The sequence below is a fragment of the Perognathus longimembris genome, chromosome 26 (genome assembly GCF_023159225.1).
Source record: "Perognathus longimembris pacificus isolate PPM17 chromosome 26, ASM2315922v1, whole genome shotgun sequence".
NCBI classification, from domain to species: domain Eukaryota; kingdom Metazoa; phylum Chordata; class Mammalia; order Rodentia; family Heteromyidae; genus Perognathus; species Perognathus longimembris.
This window is the reverse complement of record NC_063186.1, coordinates 5413246-5440161: the sequence shown is the minus strand read 5'-3', so window position 1 is coordinate 5440161 and position 26916 is coordinate 5413246. Positions and strand designations below refer to the sequence as shown.

General features: G+C 51.7%; 2 protein-coding genes across 3 annotated transcripts in view; both read left to right on the top strand.

Annotated features, from left to right (window-relative positions):
- Positions 1 to 220: 220 nt before the first annotated feature.
- LOC125342676 (serotransferrin-like) lies at positions 221 to 12506 on the top strand. Its single transcript, XM_048334988.1, has 17 exons — positions 221 to 395; positions 2057 to 2229; positions 2445 to 2553; positions 3109 to 3285; positions 3896 to 4028; positions 4541 to 4596; positions 4862 to 5040; positions 5541 to 5718; positions 6259 to 6413; positions 7409 to 7499; positions 7627 to 7665; positions 7838 to 7993; positions 9327 to 9456; positions 10573 to 10637; positions 10879 to 11063; positions 11534 to 11723; positions 12288 to 12506. The coding sequence occupies exons 1-17, from the start codon at positions 353 to 355 to the stop codon at positions 12320 to 12322; spliced, it is 2094 nt and encodes a 697-aa protein (XP_048190945.1). The 5' UTR covers positions 221 to 352; the 3' UTR covers positions 12323 to 12506.
- A 5758-nt stretch (positions 12507 to 18264) lies between these two features.
- Srprb (SRP receptor subunit beta) overlaps positions 18265 to 26916 on the top strand; it is a 34037-nt gene continuing 25385 nt past the window's right edge. The window contains exons 1-7 of one of the 2 annotated variants that reach the window (XM_048334990.1): positions 18265 to 18456; positions 19192 to 19286; positions 19643 to 19720; positions 20971 to 21053; positions 21180 to 21316; positions 22533 to 22587; positions 23882 to 24096. In XM_048334990.1, the coding sequence (XP_048190947.1) occupies positions 18297 to 18456; positions 19192 to 19286; positions 19643 to 19720; positions 20971 to 21053; positions 21180 to 21316; positions 22533 to 22587; positions 23882 to 24095 (822 nt within the window). In that variant the 5' untranslated portion in view covers positions 18265 to 18296 and the 3' untranslated portion in view covers position 24096. Of the gene's footprint in view, positions 18457 to 19191; positions 19287 to 19642; positions 19721 to 20970; positions 21054 to 21179; positions 21317 to 22532; positions 22588 to 23881; positions 24248 to 26916 lie in introns of those variants that run through there. The other variant, XM_048334989.1, reaches the window with a different exon arrangement.

Genomic DNA, 26916 nt, shown 5'->3' with positions numbered 1-26916 from the left:
GTTCCCAGGCCGGCTGCCACCAGCACACTGAGCTCCTGGCACACGGCTTAGCCGCCCTAACAAGAGGATCTGTGTGCTGGATTCCGCCCGCGACCCCGTCCCCCCCCCCCCCCCCCCAGAGCTCAGCGAATGAGGTGACGATCATGGGGCAAAAAAAAAAAAAAAAAATGCAGGGGGGCGGGTAGGGAGGGCTGGATGGAGGGGGGCGATTGGGCAATCAGGCCGCGCAAACACAAGAGGTCAAAGGTTGCCCCCCGGCTGGCCCGGGCCGGGGATAAAGGGACCCGGGGCGCACAGGCACAGCGCAGAAGCCGGTGGGTCGGCGCTTACGGCTCCTCGCCACACCGGGAGGATGAGGCTCGCCGCGGGCGTCCTGCTGGCCGCTGCCGTCGTGGGTGAGTTGCGGGCACAGGGTGGACGGTGCCAACCCCGGCATCCCCTGGTACCTGGGGCACCTGACGCCGTTTCTTCTCACCCGCTCGCCCCTGTCAACCGGCCTTCTTCAGTCTTTGGGACGGCCTCGCTTTGCTGGCCCCCTCTCCGGCCCCCTTGCACTGGGATTCTCCTCTTTGTCCCGTGAGCTGCGCTTGAACAAGGGCGCGTTCTAAACCGGCCTGTCACCCCAGCTACTCTGGGGAGTGTGAAATAGGAGGACGAGGATTCGATGGGGCGGGCTGGGAAGGTGGCTCAGGGGTAGAGCGCTCGCCTAGCACGCATGAAGCCCTGGGTTCGATTCCTCAGCGCCACAGACACGGAAAAAGGCGGAAGCGGTGCTGTGGCTCAAGTGGCAGTGTGCTAGCCTTGAGCAAAAGGAAGCCAGGGACAGTGCTCAGGCCCTGAGTCCAAGCCCAGGACTGGCAAAAGGAAGGGAGGGAGGGAGGGAGGGAGGGAGGGAGGGAGGGAGGGAGGGAGGGAGGGAGATCCAATTGGGCCAGGCTAAAAGAACAACATCTCAACCACAACAAAAGGGGCTTAGAGGCATGGCTCAAGTGGTAGAACAACACCTGTCAGGGTGGAGCCCTGAATTTACTACCAAAAATAAAAACCGAACAAAAAACCATCAGCGTGAACACTTACAGACAGAAGTGTATCCAAACGCTCTCTTCCTGCCTCAGGATCTGAATCTGCTCCTTTCCCCCCCCCTCAACCCCACAGTCTGACCTTCCTGGGTGCCCTTGGAGCTGCAGCTGATGCCTTGCTTACAGAGGCAGGGCCGGGGGTTGGGGAGGGGAGGGGGGAGAACCAGAGCTCCGGTCATCGATGGGCGATGTTTCCTTTGGCTGGGGTGGAATGGAGGGGGGAGGGGCCTGGGGTTGTCCGTCCTCTACCGTCCCTCTTTATCCATCCCGGAGGACGGTTGGCTTTGCCTGCCAGGCTTTGTGCCTGCCTGGTGGGTCTTTCCAGGTTGGTGAGTGAACCCTCCTGTGGCAGTTTACGGGGGGGGGGGGGGGCGTGAGCCGGAAGGTCTGTAGGACGAACAAGGAAGAGCTGGATGAGTTTCTAGTTATTTCCCAGTGGGAAATGGCCGACAAGTGTGACAGGCAAATCCTGGGGCATCCCTTTAGAACTGGTCACAGGGACGATGAAGACTGTCGTTTTCCTTTTGTGTCCTCGCTGGCAGATCGAGAGTGTGGGGAGGGGTTTAGCGTGCCAGGCTTGGCTGTTCGCAAGCAGGGTCCCCTTGGTCGGAAAGGCTTCATTCTCTGAGCATAGCTCTGTTCCACCCCCCCCCCACACACACACACTAAAACATGGCGACTCCTGCTCTGCTGGCTTCCCAGAGCGGTGGTATCCAGCTAGTGGGCCGAGGTGGCTATAGATATGCACACGAGCCGATCTCGGAGAGAGTGCCAAGGGGCCACTGCATCTCTCTGGGCAGAACGAGACCATCAGGAGGAAAAACGAGAAGATACGCGGGTGGCCTTGAACCTGCGTCCCGTGTGGCGTGGTTCACGGGCAGGAGCGGAGGCCCCGCAGGGGGACGCTGTGGTCTCTGCCCGGGCTGCGGGAAGGAAGCGCAGCCCTCAAGTCCTCCGCCCGCCCTCTCCTGTCCTAGGGCTGTGTCTGGCCACCCCAGACAAGACGGTGAGGTGGTGCGCCGTGTCCGAGCATGAAGCCAGCAAGTGTGCCACTTTCCGTGACAGCATGAAAACCGTCTTCCCCGCAGACGGCCCTCAGGTCGCCTGCGTCAAGAAAACCTCCCCCCACGACTGTATCAAGGCCATCTCGGTAAGTCGGCTGGCCCGTGGCAGGAAGGGGCTGGGTGGCTCACGCCTGTCCTCCCGGCTACTCGGGAGGCTGAAATCGGACCATCGCCACCCCAAGCCACCCCGGCAGGGAAAGTTCCCCAAGTCCCTTAGCTCCAACGGACCAGCAAAAAGCTGGACGCAGAGGCAGAGCACCAGACTTGAGTGAAACAGCTCAGGGACGTCCCGTTCTTTCAGGGAAATGAAGCTGATGCGGTGACGGTGGACGGAGGCCTGGTGTACGAAGCAGGCCTGGCTCCCAACAACCTGAAGCCTGTCGTGGCGGAGTTCTACGGGTCACCGCAGAGTGAGTTCTGCCTGTGGGGCCAGGAGTGGGGGGGGGGTCAGGGAGAAGTGGGCAGGAAAGGCCCTGCTGGACACGACTGGCACAAAGCAAGGCCTCTGTAGGCTTTGGGTTGGTTGAGGGCTGGTGAATCTGGTGTGGTAAGACCTCACCAGTGCCAGGCACGTGCTCTCTGGAGAATCAAAGCTGACTGGGTACAGCTAGGCCTGAGGCCATTGGGTCTATGATATGATAAGGAGGGAAGGAGAAAGGGAGAGAGACAGAGAGACAGAGGAAAAGGCAGAGGAAAGCCCGATAAGGGAGCACATCTGAGCTCAATCTGATCGTCTCTGGGACAGAGACAGGACACAGGAAGTAACATAGGGAGGTAGAGAATATGAGCCCATCCCAACAGCTCTAGTTTCCTGATGGCCTTGGGTTGGTAGCTATAGGTAAACAACGGACAGGGCCAGGGTTGCAAAGCGTTGGCGACCCAAGGGCAAACGGCCCTGCCCCTGTGTTTGCCTGGAGTGATATTTCAACCGCCTTCCGGTTCCACCCATACTGTCCTGGTTGTAGATCCTCAAACCTTCTACTACGCCGTGGCCGTGGTAAAGAAGGGTACCGACTTCCAGCTGAACCAGCTCCAAGGCAAGAAGTCCTGCCACACGGGGCTGGGCCGGTCTGCCGGGTGGAACATTCCCATCGGCTTGCTCTTCTGTAACTTACCCGAGCCCCGGAAGCCTCTGGAGAAAGGTAAGCTGGCACAAGTCACACAAAAATGGGATGCGCTCCGGGGGTGGGGGTGGGGGGGGGAGATTAACCAGCTGGTTTCAATATCCCAGCTGCCCTCGAGTCAGCTGTTCCGGGCTCCCCACATGGCAGCAGGGGCTGCTCCCACAGGAGAGGAGGAAAAGACACAGGGGTTTGGATCACAAGGTGCTATTGTCTAACTCCCCTCAGTTCTTCTGGTCTGGGGAACTGCAGGTTGCTTTGGTCGCCATCTGCTGGCCACAAGCATGTACTGCACCTTAGACGTTCTCTGGTTGCCATCTGCTGGCCACAGGCATGTACTGCACCTTAGACGTTCTCTGGTTGCCATCTGCTGGCCACAAGCATGTACTGCACCTCCGCTGGCCACGAGCACGTACCACACCTCTCAAAGTGGTTCTCCCACCTCCCGGTCCGCACGGTGGTCTCTGCCCTTTCGAGGGTCACCGGCCAGCCAATGGCGAGCTTTAGCTGGTGGGAGGTGGTGGGGGGAGACACTGGCCAGCTTCCTTTCCTGGTGAGTTTTAGGCGGCTGGGAGACAGTCACCAGATCAGCCATACTGATGCTTCTTGTCCATGTCTTTGTATTGAGCAGCAGTGGCCAATTTCTTCTCGGGCAGCTGTGTCCCCTGTGCGGATGCGGCTGCCTTTCCCCAACTGTGCCAGCTGTGTCCAGGGTGCGGCTGCTCCTCCCTTAACACGTACTTCGGCTATGTTGGAGCCTTCAAGTGAGTATCGAGACCCTCTCCCCTCCTTTATTGTAACCCTCTAGTGTATCCGAGGCCGTATAAGCCGGGGTGGAGCCATCATGAATAACATCACCATCTTCTAAGCTAGGAATTTAACAACTTGAGCCGGGTGCTGGCTGCTGCTCATTCCTGTCATCCTAGCGACTTGGGAGGGTAAGATGTGAGCATCGTGGTTCAAAGCCAGTCCAGGCAGGAAAGTCCATGAGACTCTTACCTCCAACTGATCACCCCAAAAGTCAGAAACGGAGCTGTAGCTCAAGTGGTAGAGTCTCAGCCTGGAACACACACATACACAAGAACTCTGAAGGTGTTAAAATGCCTTCAGTGTCTTCTTGCTGGCTTGGCTTTCGCCCTTCTCAGCGCTGCCCTGGATGTGCGCACCCCACGAGGCTGCGTCCTCCAGACTCCGGGCAGAGTGCTCTCGGGACGTCCAGACCCAGGAGCCGGGCCCGCGCTGCAGGAGGCCCGGCTCATTCGCCCCTCTCCCACAGGTGTCTCAAGGACGGCGGTGGGGATGTGGCTTTCATCAAGCACGTGACCATATCTGGTAAGTCACCGGGAAAAATTCAGGTGGGTGCACTCTTTACAGTGAACATTAGAAAGACCTTTTCCTAGATGTTTACAAAGAAAAAAATGTCTAGAAAGACATTTTCTAGGAAGAAAATGGCTGCAGAGATGTTTTCTAGAAAGTTCCCTTGGCCCTCCAGGAGCACTCCAGGCCTGCTGTCATCATCACGATGGCGGGTGGGGAAAGGGAGGACAGGGCGCGTGACTCTGCCCGCGGTCAGCCGGCCCGCGTTTGCCTCCCCCAGAGGTCCTGCCCGAGAAGGCTGACAGGGCCCAGTACGAGCTGCTGTGCCCGGATAACACGCGGAAGCCGGTGGACCAATACGAGCAGTGCCACCTGGCCAAGGTCCCCTCCCACGCCGTCGTGGCCCGCAGCGTGGACGGCAAGGAAGACTTGATCTGGGAGGTCCTCAACAAGGCCCAGGTATTCCCCCCACCACCGCCCAGAGCCCCCCTGCTTGGGCTTGAGGGGAGAGGGTGGGGGGGCTCCCCCCTTGCCCTCTGGGGTTCAGACCACAGCGGGAACCCTGTTGCGTTTCGCTGACCTCCCGGGAAGTCCTGAGATGGACCTGTCTCCACACCAAGCACAGGCAGTCGCTGTCCACGACCCTCTGCCTGTAGGCCCAGCGATGTCTCTCGTGGCTTTATTCCGTTCTCTCCCATCTACGCCGGGCCTTCAAGGCCCAGACCCAACCCCACTGCCCCTCCCACCACGAAGCCACTCCTCCCCCGCCCTCCTCCCTAAGGGGTTGATGGGCCCGGAAACCCTGAGGGTTCAGGACCACATCCACCTGTTCTCTCCCCTTGCATCCTGAAGGCCCATGGTGGTGGTGGGGGGAAGGGAGGGGTCCATCTTGTTTTCTAGAATTTTCCTTCTCTCCCCGGGCCCTGTGTCTGCTCACTGTTCGATTTTCCTCTGGGCAGGAACATTTCAGCCAAGGCAAATCGAAAGAGTTCGACCTCTTCAGTTCTCCTCACGGGAAGAACCTCCTGTTCAAGGACTCGGCTCAGGGGTTCTTAAAGGTTCCCCCTGAGATGGACTACAAGCTGTACCTGGGTTACCAATACACCACCGCTGTTCGGCATCAACGGGAAGGCGTCTGTAAGTGCTGGGGGAAGCAGGGGGGAACACGAGGGCGGCTGGGCGGCTCTCCTGGTGCTCTTTGCCCATCGGCGGCCCCCCATGCTGCGTGAAATTAGCTATACTCGATGGCCTGCACATCACACCACGGGCTTAAAAAGTCACTTATGTCCACTGTGCTGGGAATCGAACCCAGGGCCTTTTACAGGCTAGGCCAATGCTATACCACTAAGCGATGTCCCCAGCCAGAAACTAGACGTGGCACTGTGGCTTAACGTTGTAGAGCACTACCTTTGAGCAAAAGCAGCTCAGGGATAGCACCCAGACCGGCCCTGAGTTCAAGACTCACAAATGACCAAAAAATAAATAAAAGGAAAGAAACTAACCAAGAGATCATGGATTGAGTTTGCTTTCTAAAATGATGAATTCTCTGAATGGGACTGCTTTATGCGTCACTGGCAAATCCTGGCTTTTACACGAAGACGGAAGCATTAGAAAGCACCAGGCCACACAGCCGTGTCCATTCTCTCCTGACCCCTGGCTGTTTCCCTTGTGTCGCAGGCCCCGAAGAGTCTCAGGAGGAATGCAAGACGGTACGGTGGTGTGCCCTAAGTCACCACGAGAGGCTCAAGTGTGACGAGTGGAGCGTCAACAGCGGAGGGGAGATCGAATGTGAATCCGCAGAGACCCCCGAGGGATGCATTGCCAAGATTGTGGTACGTCCCTCCCGCCGCCCAGGGTAGCAGCGGGGACACCCGTTACTGAGGCTGAGCCAGCGAGGTTCTCGGGACGCGAGTGCAGAGTCTGGTGTCTACCAGCATCTTTGGCGGGGAAGGTTCGGAATCTTAAAGACTTCATGGTGTGAAGGATCATGCCCTGAGGGCTCAGATTCCACATCCCATAGCAATCGGAGCTACATCCTTCGGGCAGCTCCAGTGTGGTACCCCATGAGGAGGAAAGGTGGACTCTGCCCACCTGTATGAATTTCTTTTGTTGCTCAAAGCAGTATTCTACATCTATGGGTAGGGGAATTTTGGAAATCCCGAGTCATAGAAAAGAAGGTCAAAATGTGACTCAGGGAAAATCCCCTCATTGGGATCATACGTGCAAGTTGCTTAGGACCTTTTATGAGCTTTCTCAGCCTCCTGAGTAGCTAGGATGACAGGCATGGGCCACCAGCACCTGGCAATGGAAGCGTTTTTAAGAGTTATGCGTGCGCATTATGATTTGCTTTCTGACAGTGACATCAGCATTTGGGTCTTTAATGTTGGAAAGCGCTTCCCGAGATTGGGTCCGAACCCCAAGACCAATATCACCTGGTTGCGTGAGGCCAGGACCAAGTTGATGGATAATTATCACACAGCTCGGGGACATTAGATTTCACCCCAGGAGGCCCAGCATTTGCTCACAGATTAAAGGAAAGGGACATGACTAATACTGCTAGTAAGGACCTCATGAGTATCCAACGCCCCATTCGCTAAGGATAGGGGCTCACCGAATCTACGGTGACTAGAGCAATTACTGAAGGGATGGGGTGACAGTCCTGGTAGAAGTGGGAGCTCCGTTAGTTTACTGTGAGGTGACATCGAAGACGTGGAAGGAAGGGCGGGTGTGCCTAAACGACCCCTCTGGGAATTGGTTCAGAAGGAATAGAAGGAAGCAGTTGCAAGGGCAGGTGACACGGGAAGTGTAATTTTCTGGGTCTTTGCAGAATGGAGAGGCTGACGCCATGAGCTTGGATGGAGGATACGTCTACATCGCAGGCCAGTGTGGGCTGGTGCCTGTCATGGCGGAGAACTACGGTGAGTGGAAAGGGACAACCTATTGGTTAATTGCTGCTAAAATGACAACAGTGACCTGGATGTCTTGAGCATGGTTTTCCAATCCACATGTGAGCATTTACAATTCTCTTATTTTTCTTCCCTCCAGAAAACACGAATTGTGAAAGAAAAAGTACACCAGAGGATGGTGAGTAGAAATTGCTAACTTCAGGCATTAAAAGGTATCCTCCCACTGGGGTAGAGATGAGAATAGGGAGTCATTAGGTAAGTTTAAAATTCTAACACTAAGTAGGCAAGGCAACGGAACAGATCAAGGCTTAAGAGGTAGGGACACTTCTTTGACGGTTTCTGTCTCGTAGGGTATCTGTGTGTGGCGGTGGTGAAGAAATCCGATCCTAGCATCACTTGGAACAATTTACAAGGCAAGAAGTCCTGCCATACGGGAGTCAACAGGAATGCTGGCTGGAACATCCCGATGGGCCTGATCTACAACAAGATCAACCACTGCAGATTCGGTGAGTTCCGGGAGGGAGGGGCGGGGGTTACCGCAAAGGAAAAGAAGGGCCAAGCGGGGGGAGTGTGGTACAAGATGCTTTGGATTCTGGTCAAGGCGAATCTCAAAAGAAATCTCAGGGGTTAGGAGGGCCGTGGAGGAGATGGCTTAAGTGAATATATAATGACTTCTTTTGTTTGTGTGTGTATGTGCTGGTCCTGGGGCTTGCACTTGGGGGCCTGAACACTGTCTCTTAGCTTTTGCACTCAAGGCTAGTGCTCTGCCACCTTAAGCCACAGCCCTACGTCTGGCTTTTTGGTGGTCCACCAGAGATAAGAGTCTCACAGACTTTCCTGCCTAGACTGGATTTGAACCTTGATTCTCAGATCTCAGCCTCCTGAGTGGCTAAGATTAATCAGGGTGAGCCACCAGCACCTGGCTACAATTACTTTTATCTGCCATTTAAAAAAAGATCACAAAGACGCCTTCTCTCTTGCTATTCCCAACACGAGCCTTTCACATTCAAGACTGCCATCCTGTGACCCAGGAAGCCCCCAGCAACCAGGAGGTAAAGCAAATAGGAAGTTTAGGCCAACTGTGGTCAGTGTGATTAAAAAAAAAAAAGAAGAAGCCTTTCATGATGGCTAACTGGTTATTTAAGCCAACTTGCCATCGATCAGAACTTGAGATATTTCATGATTAAGTTGTACAAAAGGTAATCTTCCATTTGGACACGTTCCAAAGAAAACGATATTTTTGTTCCTAAGGAGCAAAGGGCAAGGAGTATTCATTAGACAGCCAATGATACCTGCTGCAGGGGCTCGGCAGACTATATGATAGAGCAGTAGCCTTGAGTCAAAAGAGCCTCAGGGACAGCGCCCAGGCCCTGAGTTCAAGCCTCACAACCAGCAACATCAAATAAAATATAAAATGAACCACAGCACACTCGAGCCCTCCTGAGCCTCCTAGTAACTTTTCCAGCCCTGGCCCGCAGTTGGATGACAAGGCTGACCCTAGACCATGAGTTCAAAAACAACGAGTCAGATTTTTATACATCTTCTAGTGAATGGCAAGGGGGAGAGGGGAACCTGTGAAAATTCCATCCCTTTCTTTAGGCTGGGAATGAAGCTGTCACGGGGCACCAAGGATTTCCCTTTACCATGAAATGTATTGGTCAACCCCATAGGTTTGCCTCTCCAAAGCCTGGCAGTTCTGGGTGGGTGGTGGCAGAGTGAACTGGTAGGCTCTGCTTGCCACTCCCCCCCCCCCCAGCACCTAGGCAGCCCCATTTTATGCTAACACGCCAGCCACCAGTTACTGCCTCTCGGAGCTGACTGCCTTCTATCCTTTGGCAGATGAATTTTTCAGCCAAGGCTGTGCCCCTGGATATCAGAAAAACTCCACGCTCTGTGACCTGTGTGCGGGCCCCAGCAAATGTGCTCCTAACAACAAAGAGGACTATAACGGTTACACGGGCGCTCTCAAGTGAGTCTTTCTATGCGGCCACCAAGAGAACAATATTCCCGTCAGGGCCCAATAGGTTCCTTTGAAGAAATGGAGGTGAGCGTCTCATGTTGCTAGGCCATTGAATACTGCACCGATGAGAGCGAGAGATCTGGCATCTCTGTAGAGCCACAGGTGTGAAAAGGGGACAACTGGGCACCCCCAAGATACTGCCCACCAGATCTGGTAGGCAGCAGGATTTAGCGGTTCTCAGCCAGGGATCATTTACTCACCCTCAACGGACGGAAACCTCTACAGACGCCCTTTGGTGGTGACCACAGCTCCTAAGGGTAGAAGCAGCTATCCGCTCTGTGATGCACAAAGCAGTCCCCATCGACAACGAACTGTCCAGCTTCTATAGCTGACTGAATGCTGAGCTGGGGAGTGTGGTTCAGGTTCTTGCTATACTCGCCTGGAAAAATAGGATTTCTAATTTCCTCCCTGCAGGCACATTATATAGAATGTCTACCTTTTCTTTCGTGAGGTGTGTGTGTGTGTGTGTGTGTGTGTGTGTGTGTGTGTGTGTGTGTGTGTGTCTGCATGCCAGTACTGGGGCTTGAACTCAAAACCTGGACATGGTCCCTTAGCTTTTTTTTTTTGCTCAAGGCTAGTGTGCTACCACTTGAGCCACAGCTCCACTATCAGCTTTTATTTTATTTTATTTGTGGTGGTTCATTGGAATAGACTTTCCTGCCCAGAATGGCTTCCACTCTCAATCCTCATAGCTCAGCCTCCTGAGTAGCTAGGGTGAGGATTGGGAACCACCAGTGCCCAGTAAGAATGGAGTTTCTCATCCTTGTTTTACCCTTGTTGTTCCCGGGAGGAAAACGGACGCTCTCTCCCCGTGCTGATACTAGGGAAAAGCATGTAACCTGTTGGAGAAGATAACCAAAAAATATGATTTCATAAATGCACAGCAATTAGAAGCCTCTGAGGCTTTGTTTTTCCCCCTGGATTGCTTTTATTGCTTGGCGATAGAAGGGAAATTGCAATTTCTGGTATCAGATGGCCACCCTGGACCTATGAGGTGACCCCTAAACGATACACATGTTCACCTCACCTCTTTTCTTCTTCCCCTCTCGACCTGGACCTCTACAGGTGCCTCGTTGAGAAGGGAGATGTGGCCTTCGTGAAAGAACAGACTGTCTTACAGAACACCAATGGTATGTGTCTTCCGTGTTCTGGTAGGTTAGGGGATGAAAGAAGCAAGATCCCAAAGCATGGGCTGGGCGTGGGGGGGGGTCTTTAGTACAGGCTTGTACATATATGTGAAAGATGGGGAGAAATGGACTCATTTTGAGGGTGTGATCTCTGTGCACGTCTCCTGGCCAGAGAACCTAGGCCCTTCGCAGGCCAGCCCGTAGGGCCTGGGTCCTGGCTGACCTAGCTTCTCTCTCTCCCCAGGAAACAACCCTGCTGCGTGGGCTAAGGATCTGAAGAAGGACGACTTTGAGTTGCTGTGTCTGGATGGCACCAGGAAGTCTGTGGAAGAGGCCAAGAAATGCCACCTGGCCCGAGCCCCCAACCATGCTGTGGTCTCCCGGAAAGACAAGGCACAATGTGTCCGCGCCAAGTTACTCAACCAGCAGGTATGGACCGGCGCAAGCCTCTCCCCATTTATTCTTAGACGGCTATCGACTAGTTAGAGAAGTTCATGACTACACGTAGCCCTCACTCTTGAACTCAGGGCCTGGGCGTTGTCCCTGAGCTCTTTCACTCAAGGCTAGCGCTCTACCACTTTCAGCCACAGCTCCATGTGCAGTTTTCTGACGGTCACCTAGAGCTAAAAAGAGTCTCACAGACTTGCTTGCCTAGACTGGCTTTGAACCTCAATCCTCAGATCTCTTTGAGGCATCAGAATAATATGGGGTATGAGCTTCACTGGGGGAAATGGCGGAGGTGGAGGGGGGGTGTAGATGGAATGTTCCAGAAGCATCCTTGGTAGCTTCCCTTTGCTCCTGGGGTCTCAAGCTCCCTGTGATGTACGTGGCCCAGCTATGCAGCCGCCCCCCCCCCCCCCGCCCGCTGGATCCTCACACGCTTCCTATCCGTTCGGCAGACCTCATTCGGAAGCCAAGTGAGCGACTGCTCCAGCAAGTTTTGCATGTTCCACTCCGAGACCAAGGACCTCCTGTTCCGAGACGACACAAAATGCCTGGTGGCGCTCCCGGAGGGCACCACCGTGGAGAAGTACCTAGGAGACGAGTTTGTGCAGGCCATGAGTGGCTTCCGAAAATGCTCCACCTCACGTGAGTTGGGGGGGGGGTGGTAACCACAGACAACACGGTACTGAGTTCCGGGGTGTGAGCCCAGAGGATAGGGGTGACACAGGTGACGATGGAATTGTGGGAGCCCGGCGTGGAGATAGTGTGTTACCCTATGTGGGGACACAGGCTCAGGATGAGAAGTAGCGAACTTATTGGACAGAATTCCACCTCATCTCAAAGATACATGAGGACATTTGCGTGCACATGTCCATTGACCTGCAACTTTTTGGGGGGGCCTGGGGGGCGGAGGAGGCACTGGGCTTGAATTCAAGGCCTTGCTTAGATTTTTGTTTCATTCAAGGATGGCACTTTTTATTTTGGTGGTTCACTGGAGATTAAGAGTCTCTCGAAGCTGGGCTTATTTTGTTCCACCACTTGAGCCACAGCAGCTCTTTTCTGTGTCTGTGGTGCTGAGGAATCGAACCCAGGGCTTCATGCGTGCTAGGCGAGCGCTCTACCACTGAGCCACCCTCCCAGCCCCCACGCTCGGTTCTACACGAACAAGGATGTGTTCTGAACGGCCCGTCTCTCTGCTCTGCCCCACAGGACTCCTGGAGGCCTGTTCTTTCCACAAGCATTAAAATCTAGGAGGTGAGGCTCTCCCAGCGATGGCGAGCGGCAATCGGCGTTGGGGTGACCCACAGGCTTCTCCCTCCCCGCCCCCCCCAATCCCAGCCTGAAGCACTCAAGTCGGCCCCGCCTACTCCTCACCTTTCTGTGTTGCCATGTGCTTGAGGCACAAAATAAAAGCCTGCTGTCGATGGTACATTTCCAAGACTCCATTCTTCCCTGAGGATCTCTTTCTGTTCTCCGACTAAACACGTGCGCAACGGAACCCTGCCTCCCCCTTCTGCTCTCCGATACTCATTTAGTCTTTTCCCTGGGTGACACCGCAGCCCGCACCTCTTGGGCGCGGTGAAGTTGGAGTCTTTTCTAAAAGAGCCCGTGTAGCCATTTTAACAGAATCAAATCTCTATGGCGATTCGTGTGTGTGTGTGTGTGTGTGTGTGTATGTGGTGTACGTGCACGTGTGTGTGCACGCATTCACTTGTCAGGGAATGAAGAGTGGAACAAGTGTTCCAGTGAATACAGACTATGTCTATAGAAAACTATCGTTATTATTATTATTTGGGGGTGTGTGTCAGTACTGGACTTGAACTCAGGGCCTGAGTACTGTCCCTTACGTTTTTTCCCCTCAAGGACCAATGGCACTGTACTAATTGAGCCACGGCTCCATTGAAGCTTTTGGGTGGTTAACTGGCTTTGAACTGTGATCCTCAGACCTCAGCCTCCTGAGTAGCTAGGATTACAGATGCGAGCCACTGGCACCTGGCTGATTCTGATTTTGTTTATTTATTTTTGTCAGTTGTGGGGCCTGAACTTGGGGCCTGGGTGCTGTCACTGAGCTCTTTTTTTTTTCTTCTCAAAACTAGTGCTCTACCATTTTGAGTCACAGCACCACTTCTGGTTTTCTGGGGGTTCACTGGAGATAAGAATCTCACAGACTTTCCTGCCCTGGCTGGCTTTGAACCATGATCCTTAGATCTCAGCCTCCTGAGTAGTTAGGATTACAGGCACGAGCTACCAGCACCCGGCTAGTTCTGATACTTTTGACTGATCACTGTAATGTACAACATAATAGTCCTACTATTTGAGTCCAACAAATGAGTCCTACTAGGTTACAGCATACGGTTTAGTATACAGGAGCCCAACAGCGTGGGGTCAAATCCCAGCTTTGCCCTTTACTATGTGTCTTCATATCTCACCACACCCTCCTGATTTCAGTTTTCACTGTAAAAGTTGAAATAATGAGGTCCTTGTGAGGATTCAACAAACGAACGCATTACAATTATTTAGACACTGGGTGTTATCGCACACACTTCTAATCCCAGCTATCTGACCCGAGCCAGAAAAAGGTGGATCACAAGCTTGAAGTCAACCCTTGGTAACATTAGTGAGACCCTATCTCAAAAAAAAACAAAATAATCAGCAGAAGGGCTGGGCCCATGGTTCAAGCGGTAGAGTACTTCCCTAGTAAGTAGAAGACGTTGGCTTCAATCCTGGGTACTGCAGACAGACGGATAAAAATGGAAGTATTTGGAGTGGTTTCTGACCTCAGAAAGTGATCACTGAGCTCTTGCATTATTACCACCCAGAGCATCCCAGTAATAGCTCTTCGAGGCTACCATCAAAAATGGCTTCTAATAAAACTACATTGCAAAAAAAATGGGAAAGAAACAGAATGGAAAGAGTATATACGTCAAAGAAGCAGAGGCTGAAGAATCCGTTGAGGAAAAAGTACTGGAGCAATGTGCAGCGATTAGAAAGCTAGAACATTTCCTGAGGTGGAAGGGATTTACAGATGCCAATAACACTTGGACCAATGCCTAACGTATGAAACTGTAACCTCTCTGTACATCAGTTTGACAATAAACATTTTTAAAAATAATAATACTTGGAAACCTGAAGAAAATGTAGGTTGTCCAGAAGTAATGGAAAGCATTTCTCCAGTCTTTAAACAAAAAAAACTGATAAAGGAACAAGGATGGAATCAAAAGAAAATCTCTATTGGACAGCGAATCTGATGATAGCAAGTCAAAGAAGAGATGCCCCTGACAAACCGAAACTGACTGCTAGGAATCTAGATCTTGAACGAATAACAGGCAGCAGTGGAGAATTGATGCTTCTCAAGAAATGGAAAGATAAAGATGAAGCCGACTGGCTGTTGGCAAAAGAGGCGAACAGGACGTGTCCTCAGACTGTAACTGCTTTTTATGAAGAGAGACTGTCTAACGTGGCATTCTTGTTCAGAAGACGAAGCTCAGTAACTTTAGTGTTTTTTAAAAAAATCAATACGTATACGTATAGATGTATAAAAATCTGACTCGTCGTTTTTGAACTCATGGTGTGAAAGAATAACTCCATTCTAGTGAAAATCAAGTTTGATAGGTTGGTTTTGAAAGTAGAATTGGGGAAGTTGCTGATTTTTTTTTTTTTTTGCTTTTTCCTCAATAAGCACTGGTTACTTTGAACAAATATAATAAAGGCTTCCGGTAGCTGCTTCCTTTATTAGAAAAGAGTATTTGATACCATCGTGTTTTTCCTCTGCATTCAGTAAGAGGTTTTTAAATATGTATAAATATATAATATATAAATATATATAAATATATACACAATATATAAATATATATAAATAAATATATAAACATGTAAAATAAATATATAAATAAATATTATATATATAAATATATATGGCAATTTTAGTCGGAACAACTTGTCTTTAACAAGTTGTATGTAAACATAAAATACTTACATAGGTAGTTTTTTGTTGTAGAGATTTCACTTGTTTGGAGGTGTTGGGCATCAGAATGAGGGCAAATGATGTATTATTGAGTTAACACCGAAGCCTTGTTTTGGCTTTTTTTTTTTTTTTTGAAACAGAGTTACTAGGCAGCTCAGGCTAGCCTTGAACTTGCTAGGTAGCCAGGCTGGCTTCAAAAGTCCTCCTGCCCCTGCTATAGATATGCAAATGCAATAGGTTTGCAAAATGTCTTAAAAAGAAAACAAAATGGATTGCTGCCAACAACCCAACAACGTCCGTCCCCCACCTAGATGAGAAAACTAAGACAAATTTTGATTTCCTTTCATGAAAAGTTCCTGAAGTCAGCCATTCCTTTACAGAATACCGGAATCTGTATTCCAAAAGCACATGGATCATGGACTAAGACACTTGTCTCATGGAAATGTAAAAATCAGCTGGTTAGAGATTTCGACTATTCAGGACCTGCTGGCCTAAATGAACGAACAAAATTTTATAATTAGGGACCTGCATGCTTTGTCTTTACCCCAAATTCACTGCTTACATGTAGGCGCAATCTCTTCCGTATTGGGTCACCATTTCCACAAAAGCCAGAAAAACACTTCTCTAGTAATCAGAATGTTACCCAACTGTATACTGTAGATAATGGGGAACAGTGGTCAATAAATAGTTTTAGATTACTTAAAAATGCTCATTATCATTAGACGTTACCCCCGTTCCCATATACCATGGTTGCAACCTCCCCAAACCCCTTATCTCCCTGAACTCATCCACTCTGCGGCCTCCCCGCCCCCCCAAGACCCTCACAGCTACAAGCGATGCTATTGGCCAGCACCAGGCCCCTGTATTTTACTCCTGTGTGTTGCTTACTTCTACAGCAACTCACAAGGAGTTGTTTACTTGTGCCTCTCAAAGGAACACTCAAGCCCAAATTGAGGAACAACTACGTTTGTACCTGAATCTTAACACAGATGAGAAGCAATTCTGGTTACCACCACTCTTTGGGTTTCTAGCCTCCAGCACCTGCTTCTTGAGTTCTTCAATTCAATTGACTACCACTGTTATCTCCCAATGACCCACAACAACCTTCCAGGATTCAGCTTTCTTTAATCACTCTTTTACTGTGTTCACCTACTCGTACCTTATATATCTTTTTTTAAATTTTTGGTCCCAGATCCGCACTTGAACTCAGCACCTGATGCTTTTGCTCACTGGCTAGCGCTCTACAAACTGGGCCATACCTCCAACCACATCTATGTATCTTAACCTCCCAACAGGTTCTATATTTTCCATGCTTACTTGCATCTGTATGAGGCTCTAAGCAACCTGTCTAATTCCGAGAGACCCTAGTTGGTCTCTTCCCTCAGACACCCTCACCTGAACCTTCTAAACGCATCTGAAATACACTCTCCATCCTACGGCATAATACACACACACCTTTCAGGTTTGACTCCTCCAACTCTACCTTCTGCCATTCCTGTTTAAATGATGGTTTTAATCTATTTTTTAAAATAAATTTTATAACTGACAATTCAATATCCATTGATCACAACACCAAACTCATGGCCAAAGATATTTTTATTTCACCCCCCCCCCCAGGGTGTGATTTTAGAGAACGTGCCTAAACCACATCGTCAATCTTCCAAACATAAACCTTAACGTGTTTTGTTTCAATTCTTGCTCAATCAAAAAGTGACAATGATGGAGAGTCGCAATTCTTTTCTCTTTTGGCTCCCTGCATGTGTTAAGAGTTTATAATACCGATTATTATCTACAAGTAGTTGTGCAAAGAGGTTTCAACTAAACATGTCCACTTATGAGTACAAGGTACCTTGATCATTGTCACCCCTCCCATTGTTCTTGTATTAATTAACGTTTCCCGTGGCCCTGTGTAGCAATACCATGCTTTAATAAACTTTGGGTCTTTCAATGGCATTGACCTCTGATATCATTATATTAACTTGCACCTTCCTTTCGGTGGTAGAGAGAACCATTGTTTCCACCAAGGGTCATTCGAGTATTACACGTCGTCGTACCAAATTACCAACACGCACCTACCCCATCAAATACTAAACGACTTCACAGGCCTCTTATAGCCCCCAGGTAAGACCTTCCCCCCCCCCATTCCTCCCATCTCACTACATGGTTTAAAACCACAACACCTGCTTACACCACAACACCTGCTCAAGCAATAAAGACGGGCGAATGGAGTCTCCAGGCTGGTCACCCCTGGCCCAAAGAGGTTATTTTATTTTAACTCAGCCACAGGTCTCTGGATGTTTTTCTATTCACTTGCTGGGATGTTTAAAAGTGGGAAACCCTCTCATTTAACAACCACCACCACCACAAAACCCAACCTATCTTTCTAGGTTCTCTTGCAAAACTGAAAGGAAATGGCCACCCGGGTCCCACAAAAAAGCCTACCTGGTGGATGGTGGGGGGTGGGGGGGCTTGCTTGCAGCAGGAGTGATGATGATGGAAGCTCTCAGTAGGGTGGATTTTTGTTTTTCCTTCCCCCCCCCCCCAGACTTCTTCCTTTCAGGCGTGTGAGTCTGCAAGGCAGGGGACCCCGAATCACGGCACGGCCAGTGCGCTGTCCCTGGCTGGTCCTCATCCTTTCCAACATGGCGCCTCCTCTCCCAGTCCTTCGGGGGACTTGGGGTTCCAGTCCTCCTTCAAGGGGGTTGGTGGTGGGGCGGGGGGGGGGGGGTAAGCTGGAATTCCTCGCCCACGTCTCGCCTCACAGGCAGGCCATGTGGAAATGCCTGGGAAAGCCCTGGAAGCTCTTCATTCCATCCCCCCCCCCCCCCCCAACCCTACAGCGTCCCACTTACACTACAGCAAGTGTGCAAAGTTCCAGAAAGTTCAGCCGGGGCAGACAGTCAGGGAGCAGAGCTGCTGCTGCGGGCCTTGGTGACTCTGACCCGGGGAGGAGGACGGGGGAAGAACAAAAGGCAGCGTCTTTCTAAATAAATAAAGCGAATGAATGACTCCCAACGAGAGCCCGGCTCGCTCTCCTGAGGGACAAGCTGTCACTCAGCGCCGGCTTCCGGGTTCCGTAGCCGCCCGGTGCGCTGGGAGGACTACAACTCCCAGCAGGCACTGGGAAGGGAGCGAGGCGGACCGGTTCGTTTTCTCGGGAGGGGAACTACCACTCCCGTGATGCTCCGCGCCCGGCGCCGCCGCCGAGCCTCCCTGCGCCCGCGCCACGTCACACTTTGACGGCCGTCCACACCATGGCTTCTACGGTGGAGTCCCGGCGGGTGGGAGATGGCGGCGGCGGGGTGGGGGGCGCCTTCCAGCCCTACCTGGATTCCTGGCGGCGGGAGCTGCAGCGGCAAGACCCCACGTTGCTGTCCGCGGCGGTGGCGCTCCTCGCCGTCCTCTTGACGCTGGGTAAAGCGGGCGGCGCGCGGACACAGCGGGTGGGGGGTGGGGGTCAGAACCGGGCTGGGGGCCGGGCTTCCGCTCTGAGGACCCGGATGTGGACGCTGTAGGGGGGTCCTACTTAGAGGGGGCATCTAGGAAGGGAGACTGACGCCCCCCACCCAGGGGGTCCCTCCCTCCCCTGCCTCTCCCCGAGACCCCTTGAATGGCCGCCCGGTGCCGGGGAGACACGGGTACTGCCCGGCCCTTGGGTCCTTAACTTAAGGAGTCTTGATGTTGAGTTCCTGATGTCCTCGCCAGAAAGGATCTGAGCACACGTCGTGGTGGTAGAGACCCTACCCGAGTTTATCAGTACAGCAGAGTGTGAATCAGCCTTGCTGTTACACCTGCTTTGTTAATGGGGCCCAGAGAGTCTAAGTTTGGCCTTACGTACAACATCATTTGACTAATGGGGCCCAGAGGTTTCTGGCTTGGGCTTCATTAAACTCTTGAGTCATTGAGGTCCAGGTCTTTATGGATTCTGTCACATGCTCCGGCCTAGATGGGGGGCGGGGGGGAGGCGTCTATCCCCCAAGACTAGTTTTGTTCGTTTTAAACTTGTTTCATGCCAGAGCTGTCATTTCTCCCCACCCCCACCCCAAGGTTAGTATTTTGCCTTACAACCTCTTACTCTGGTTAGGTCTCTGTGGGTACTGTTGGCTATTAAGGTGCCATGTGGGCTACTTTTTCCTCTCTTCTCTATAGTGTTCTGGAAGTTCATCTGGAGCAGAAAGAGCAGCCAGAGAGCTGTTCTCCTGGTTGGCCTTTGTGACTCTGGGAAAACACTGTTGTTTGTCAGGGTAAGTGCTTTCGATGTCAACCCCTTAAACTAACTGTGATCTCCTGCCGCGTCTTCGTAAAAGACACATAGGCCGCCCTCACCTTGGGGAATTCGTTCCTGACTTAAGTTGAGGACAGAAGAACTTGTGGACAAACCCATAAAACCGAAGATTTATAGCCATCTCTGGGTTTTTGATGTTATCAGATGCTGATACATAGTCCTTACCAAATGTAAGGGTTTTGTGTAAGGATTCTGTAGCTAAGCTAGTGTGCAACATCTAGTTCATAACTGGTCGGGTAACAAAATGTCACCGAGAGCAATGGAAGGGAAGGGACCAGCCAAGGTTTATCCTCATCTCTCCTCTTGTTTGCATAGCTACTCACAGGCCATTACAGAGACACACAGACTTCAATCACAGACAGCTCTGCTATGTACAAAGTCAACAACAACAAGGTGAGTGTTGGTTGGTATTTCTAAAATGACGTCCAGACCTGAGGAAGTACCAGCTTGTATCTTGTTGTTACTTTAGTTTTTCTTTCCAGCTTTTCTATGAGTTTTTTTTTTTTTTTTTGGCCAGTCCTGGGCCTTGGACTCAGGGCCTGAGCACTGTCCCTGGCTTCTTCCCGCTCAAGGCTAGCACTCTGCCACTTGAGCCACAGCACCGCTTCTGGCCGTTTTCTGTATATGTGGTGCTGGGGAATCGAACCTAGGGCCTCGTGTATCCGAGGCAGGCACTCTTGCCACTAGGCTATATCCCCAGCCCCAATATGAGTTCTTTTTTTAATTATTATTATAAAGATGATGTACAGAGGGGTTACAGTTATGTCAGTCAGGTAATGAGTAAATCTCTTTTTGCACAGTGTCACCCCTTCCCTACTATGACTTCTTGAGTGAGCATTAACTGTGTCCGTTTAAATTATTGGCTTCCTTCTCTCACCTCTTCCCCGTCCACCCAGTGATGTTAGGTCTAGTCTTTTCGCGAGTGGTAACCTACCCAGCTATACTGTGTATAACAGCGAGAGCTACTGTGCGGTGCGGCTCAGCCTTGATTGACATGCGTCTCAACGTGGGGTCACCAAGAATGAGTATTTAAAACAACAAAAGCAGGGTTGGAGGTGTGGCCGAGTTTGAGTCCCAGTCTCTGACCTAAAAAAAAAAAAAAAGCTAGTAGACATTTATATCCATTTCCAGAAAACTGCCCAGGTGATCTGAAAGGAATCCAACTGGACCTGTCACATGTGTATAACACTGATTTCCTTCTGCTGAAGCAGAGCCATGGTTGTCTACGGACAAAGAAAGCATAAGAAGGGCTTGATGAGTACGATACCTGAGACTCTTCACCATAGCTGAGGGTTTTGTCATTGAAGGTGGAGGCTGAAGGTCTGGAATGCTGAATAGGGCTGCTTAGATCAAGAATTGGCAGAAGCCCAGCATGGTAGCTCAAGCCTGTAATCCTGGCTCCACTTGGGAGTATTGTGGTTTCTTTCACTCAGTGGCCTGGTGGGGAGGTGCACCTCTGTTAGCTGCAATGGTGTCTTATTAGAAATTGCTCTGTGCACATTCCTTTGACTTACTAACTCCAGTGAGCCTTTGTTGGATCCATTCATTCATTAGGCACCAGTCTGGTACTCAAAATCTGATAGTCAAGGTGAGCATGGAATTGGAAGGAAACATTAATTTGCTGTTATTGCTGCCATCCTCAGGGCAATAGCCTGACCCTGATTGACCTTCCCGGGCACGAGAGCTTGAGACTTCAGTTCTTAGATCGGTTTAAGTCTTCAGCCAGGTAAGCAGGAAGAATGCAGACAGGTTTGTTGGAACTTGTACGGGGCCCTGACTGGGTTGGGAGACATTAAAGCTCTGTTGTTGTTTTTATAAGGTACTGACTCGTGTCCACCTGCTCTCCCCGCAGGGCGATTGTGTTTGTGGTCGACAGTGCGGCATTCCAGCGTGAGGTGAAAGATGTGGCCGAGTTTCTGTACCAAGTCCTCCTCGACAGCGTGGGTCTGAAGAGCGCCCCGTCCTTCCTCATAGCCTGCAATAAGCAAGGTGCCGTCCTGCTTTCCCACTCTTTTCTGGGAGCTCCGCCCACAACTCAAGTTGTGCTTGCTGGAATTGGAGGCCCTTGTGGGAATTACCTGTGCACCGGAAGGGATTTAAATCCTAATATGTGTTTCTACTCCCGCCTTTCCACCAGGCTGGTCTAAGGGGGGGTGGGGGGACAGAGATGATTATCATGCAGAGCTTTTGTTTTTACGATTATAAGTGACTCCACCGAATCATCTAGTCTCTCCTTGCATTGTGACCATTCAGCAAATTTTATTAAGGGGAGCTGGCAGAAATGGTTTTCCTTCAGCCTGGTCAACTCCTACCAATGTCTTCGTCTTATCCCATTCAGCTGCGCTTCTGTTCTGTTGTCTGTGAAGTAAAAGAGATGAGCTGGCCTTTTCTGGGCTCTTTCACATCCGAATTTCAGATTGTGTGAAGAGTTCAGCACATTGCTTGGCAGTGGCGGTCAGGCTAGAAGCTGGCAGGCCTCAGTCAGGGACACAGCCACCAGCATCATCGCCTTGCTTCTCTTGTTGGTGTGTTTGGGGTTTGGGCTCCTCCCCTCCACCCCCCCACCAGGCTTTTTTCTTACCTGTGGTTAACTTCATGCTTACCACGGCATGTTGTGTGATGGAGTGGAAGCTCATTCTACAGTCTCCGTGCTGGCACTAGACGAATATACATACTGAAAGGCCGTAGGGGTGGAAAACTTAAGCTTAACCCGTTTTTAACACATCAGCATTAAAACTAACACGTTGCCGAGCGCCAGTGGCTCACGCCTGTCATCCTAGCTACTCGGGAGTCTGAGATCTGAGGATCATGGTTCAAAGCCAGCCTAGGCAGGAAAGTCGGTGAGGCTCTTTCCTCCAATTAACCACCCGAAAACTGGAAGTGGCGCTGTGGCTCAAGTGGTTGAGGGCTAGCCTTAAGTTGAAGAGCTCAGGCACAGAGCCCAGGCCCTGAGTTCAAGCCCCATGACCGACAGCAACAACCAAGATACCTATCCTGTTTTAGAGCTTTCTTTTGGGAAAACCCATGGTGTTAAAACAGCACTTATTCTCATAAACATGATGCTGTGATATGAACTCTTTTAGAAAAGAGAGGAGACAAGATTTAGTGGTTCAAATAGGTTCATAGGAGTTTTCCTCCTGTTTTGAGAAGTCTTAGGGAAAGACCCATGGAGGTATAAATACAGCCGTGTTTTATTTCTTTACAGATATCGCAATGGCCAAGTCAGCGAAGTTAATCCAGCAGCAGCTTGAGAAGGAACTGTAAGTGTCTAAATGTGCCGGCGTGCCTACACTGAAAGCGGCAACGTCCAGGTTCTGTGCGGTTGGGTGTGAAGAGCAGTGTGCAACACACCTGTTAAAATCACAAAAAAACGTTAGCAGAAACATAAAAAGGAAGTGAGGGGCATTTATGCTTTACATATCAAGGAAAGATTTATTGGAGCCATTAGCTCAGTTTCTCTGCCCGCTATTACTAACACTACGATGATTGGAAGGAAAGGTTTTAGAAACCGGAAATACTTTACACCCCCACCCCCCCATTCAGCACAGTGTTGCTTCAGTGAGTGAAAGGAACCAGCGTTCTCACTAGAAGGTAGTGGAGTAAGATAAGGAAAAGTTGTGAAAGCTAAAACAGTTCAATTAGTCTGATTTTGTGAATTTTGGGACACTATATAATTCAGGCTGACGCCCAACTCACTCTGTAGTCCAAGCTGGCCTCGAACTTTTTTTTTTTTTTTGCCAGGCCTGGGGCTTGAACTTGGCCTGGGCACCGACCCTGAGCTTCTTTTGCTCAAGGCTAGCACTCTACCACTTGAGCCGCAGCGCCACTTCCGGCTTTTTCTGAGTAGTTGATTGGAGAGAAGAGTCTCACAGACTTAGCTGCCCAGGCTGGCTTCGAATGTCGATCCTCAGATCTCAGCCTCTGAGTCGCTAGGATGACAGGCGTGAGCTGCTGTCACCCGGCTTGGCCCCAAACTCTTGATTCTCCTGCGTCAGCCTCTCGAGTGGGTGCCACCGTGCTGATTTGCAACTTTAGTCTGATTTTATATTTGTGAGAATCACCAGCTTTGAAGCGTTTCTAAGTCTTGTGAATCACAAGTGTTTACTCTTATTTGCGAGGCCGGGAGCAGGAAGGGCCTGGTGCTTATGTGCTCTCTGTCAGAGCCAGCAGGTGGCAGGAAGGAGACTTAGAGTGGGGAAGTTCCTGTTAAAAAGAGGTTGGGCAATAGTAATAGAGCCACACGGGACTCTGGGCTTGGGGAATTTATAGGCTCTACATCAGGCTCAAGATAAAAATAAATTCCTTGTCTGCCCACGAATAACTCTCACAAATTGAAAACCCGCACTTGAAGGCGTCCTCCGGGTGTGAGGACGAGGCCCTGCCCAGACCAGTGGAGTCTGGGAGAGCGCCGCTGGCCCTGGCCACCCAGCGGGTTAGGCTGCGAAGGTGGAAGGCGTCAGGAATGGCTTCATGAGCAAGTGGCCGGTGAGGGCTGAGATACGAACGAGCTCGACCCTTTGCCTCCTGACCTCCTTCCTTCCTTTTACCCCACAGCAACACCTTGCGAGTGACCCGGTCTGCTGCCCCCAGCACACTGGACAGCTCCAGCTCCGCCCCGGCCCAGCTCGGAAAGAAAGGCAAAGAATTCGAATTCTCCCAGCTGCCCCTCAAAGTGGAGTTCCTAGAGTGCAGTGCCAAGGGCGGCAAGGGGGACGCGGGCGCTGCCGACATCCAGGATCTGGAGAAGTGGCTGGCCAAGATTGCCTGAGGGGGGGAGAGAAAGAAAGCGTGAGTGCGTGTGTGTGTGTGTGTGTGTGTGTGTGTGTGTGTGTGTGTGTCTGAGTGTCGGAGAAAGACTGACAGTTTTGAAAAAGGCTTGTGGATTTCTGAGTTGATAAACACGTGTACAAGTGTGCCTAGACGTATTTGGTTGTTCTAGAAGCCCGTTACCGTCGGTTGCCACGGGTGCGCGCTCCATGAAGGCCAAGGTCTTGTGACGCGTGTGTCTGAGCAGCACACGTGGCTGTCACCCGAGGAATTGCCTTTCCCTCTGCCGCTTGGTTTTTGGGTATTTATTTTTCCTGGAAACCAGCCTTCCTGTTTGTGAAGACGCTCGGTTTCCGGTGGCCGCGGGGTGGGGGGCCAGTCCTTGGTGACTACTTCTCAGATGCGTCGGGCGGTTGGTGTCCCCTGTGTGAAGACAGCAGGTGCAGCTGTGGACGGCACCCGGGGAGCCTCTGGCAGTCCAGGGGGGGCTTCATCTGCCTGCAGGGGTGCGCAGGGCCCCAGGCTGCCTTCATGCAGAGCCTCCGCAGCTGCTCTGTGAACCCTCCGCCAGACCACCCGAGCCGTGCAAGGTGGGCGCCTTCTCTGTAGATTATGGAAGTGTGAAGTGTGTAGATTTTGTTTTCCATTCAAACAAGGTTTTCTGTTCCAGGTGATGCTCTGGGTTGTCTTCATAAACATCTGTCTTTTCTAGTCCCGGGGCTTGAACTCAGGGCCTGGGCGCTGTCTCTAAGCTGCTTTTGCTCAAGGCCAGTGCTCTACCACTGAGCCACAGCACCACTTCAGGCTTTTTGTTTGTTTTTTGAGTCGTTTATTGGAGAACAGAGTCTCACGGAGTTTCCTGCCCGGGCTGGCTTTGAACCACACTCCTCAGATCTCAGCCTCCTAATTCGCTGGGATGACAGGCGTGAGCCACCAGCCCCCGGCAACATCTGTCTTTTTTATTGCTTTTGTAAATGATGAGTACTTGGTAAATAAAAACAAGCTGTCTGGCTCAAAGCAGTAACTAGCACGAATGGTTCACTGAGTCCACACGGGAGAGTGTGTGAGGATTCACGCCCAGCGCAGGTCACCCAAGCCACAAGTGGCAGCGTGCGCGGGACCACGCTGTCCTGTCCCCGAGTACCTGACAGGTCTGACAAGTCACTCCCAGAACAGCCTGTGGAGGAAGGGCTGGGAGAAGGCACAGGCACCTAACCTGCCTTTCATGCTGAGAGGGTGTTCCGGAACCTTCAGAACCTTAAAGGGGAAAGGGTGGCAGGTGCCGTTGGACTGGAAGAATGGGAGTCCAGGATTGTCGGGCCCAGGGTGGTTTCTGCAGCTAACCTTTGCCTTTGTGGCTGCCTTGGAATTGGTCCCAGCTTAGTGTGACGATGACTAAATAAGAGCCGAGGTGCCCGCTGCGGGGTGAGTCGGAGGTCCCAGGTGGCTGGCTAGTGCCACTTGGAAGGTGGCCACGGGCTGGGAATGAGGCTCAGTGGTAGAGCGCTCACCTAGCATGCACGAAGCCCTGGGTTCGATTCCTCAGCACCACATACACAGAAAAGCCAGAAATGACACTGTGGCTCAAGTGGCAGAGTGCTAGCCTTGAGCACAAAGAAGCCAGGGACAGTGCTCAGGCCCTGAGTTCAAGGCCCAGGACTGACAAAACAACAAAAAAAGTGACTACAACTCCCCTTATGTCCTGGAAACCACCAGAAAGGTAAGAGCCAGTCCCTGCACGGGCCCACCACTATCCCGGGCCATGGCAAGGAAGGCACAGGAATGACGGCAGGCCGCATGGGGACCCCCCCCCAAGTCCCAGTTCTGTTCGATCTGTTGCGTGGACAGGGTCTCACCAGTGTGCCCCACCTTCCCCCTCCAGACTGGGTGAAGGGCCAAGAGCTGTTAGGTTCCGGCCCCATCACCCAGGGTCAAGACGGCCTTGACCCCTGCGTCCATACAATCGCACCAGCTAGAAACAGGAGACCAGAGGCTTTGTGCTGAGAATTAGGACAGTTTATTGTTTGACCAACATGCTGAGTCTTTTCCACATTTTACACAGTTTAGAGTCAAGATGGCCGCGATGCGTTCTGAGCCCGTGGAGGATGGAGACGGGGCCCTCTACGCGCCTCACGGCCCATCGCTGGAAAGCGTGGCCCCCGGGAAAGGGAGGGAAGAAGGACACACACACCGCAGATGCACAGGCCGCCCTTCACTGCCGGGGGTGCACCTGAGGAAGAACCCTAACATCCTAAGGAAAACAGATAGCTCAGGGTGCAGGAGGAGGCCACACACACGCTCACACACACGCCGGGCCACGCGTTCTGTGTCAGAATGCAGCCCCACTGGCCCCTGGGCTGGGCAGCCTTGGTTCTAGTCACTCCTGACCTCTACCCAGACCTCCTCCCCCGGCCTCCAGCTAGGACGACATCATCGTGCGGTCGCTTGATCATTAGCCACTGGATGACCAAGTGTGCCCTGGCACGTACACACACACGCCTCGCTACCAGCTTGCAAGCTTCCTTTCTGTTGCCCGAGACATGGATCTAATCTAACTGGTCTGGCCACGGCTCCTCCCCTCAGGGGACCTGGGGACATGATGGAAGGTCTCAGGATGAGAGGCAGCGAGGCCTCTGACCCCCCCCCACCAGCGGAACCTCAGCTGCAATTCCATCCACAATCTAACACACGGATGCCACACTTCATAACCGTGCATGGAGCCAGAGGAAACACACTCCCTGCTCTTGCCATCTTGGCCCTCAAGGGACAGAAGCTTTGCCGACAGCTCATCCTAAAGAAAAGGAAATCCCAAAGAAGTGGGT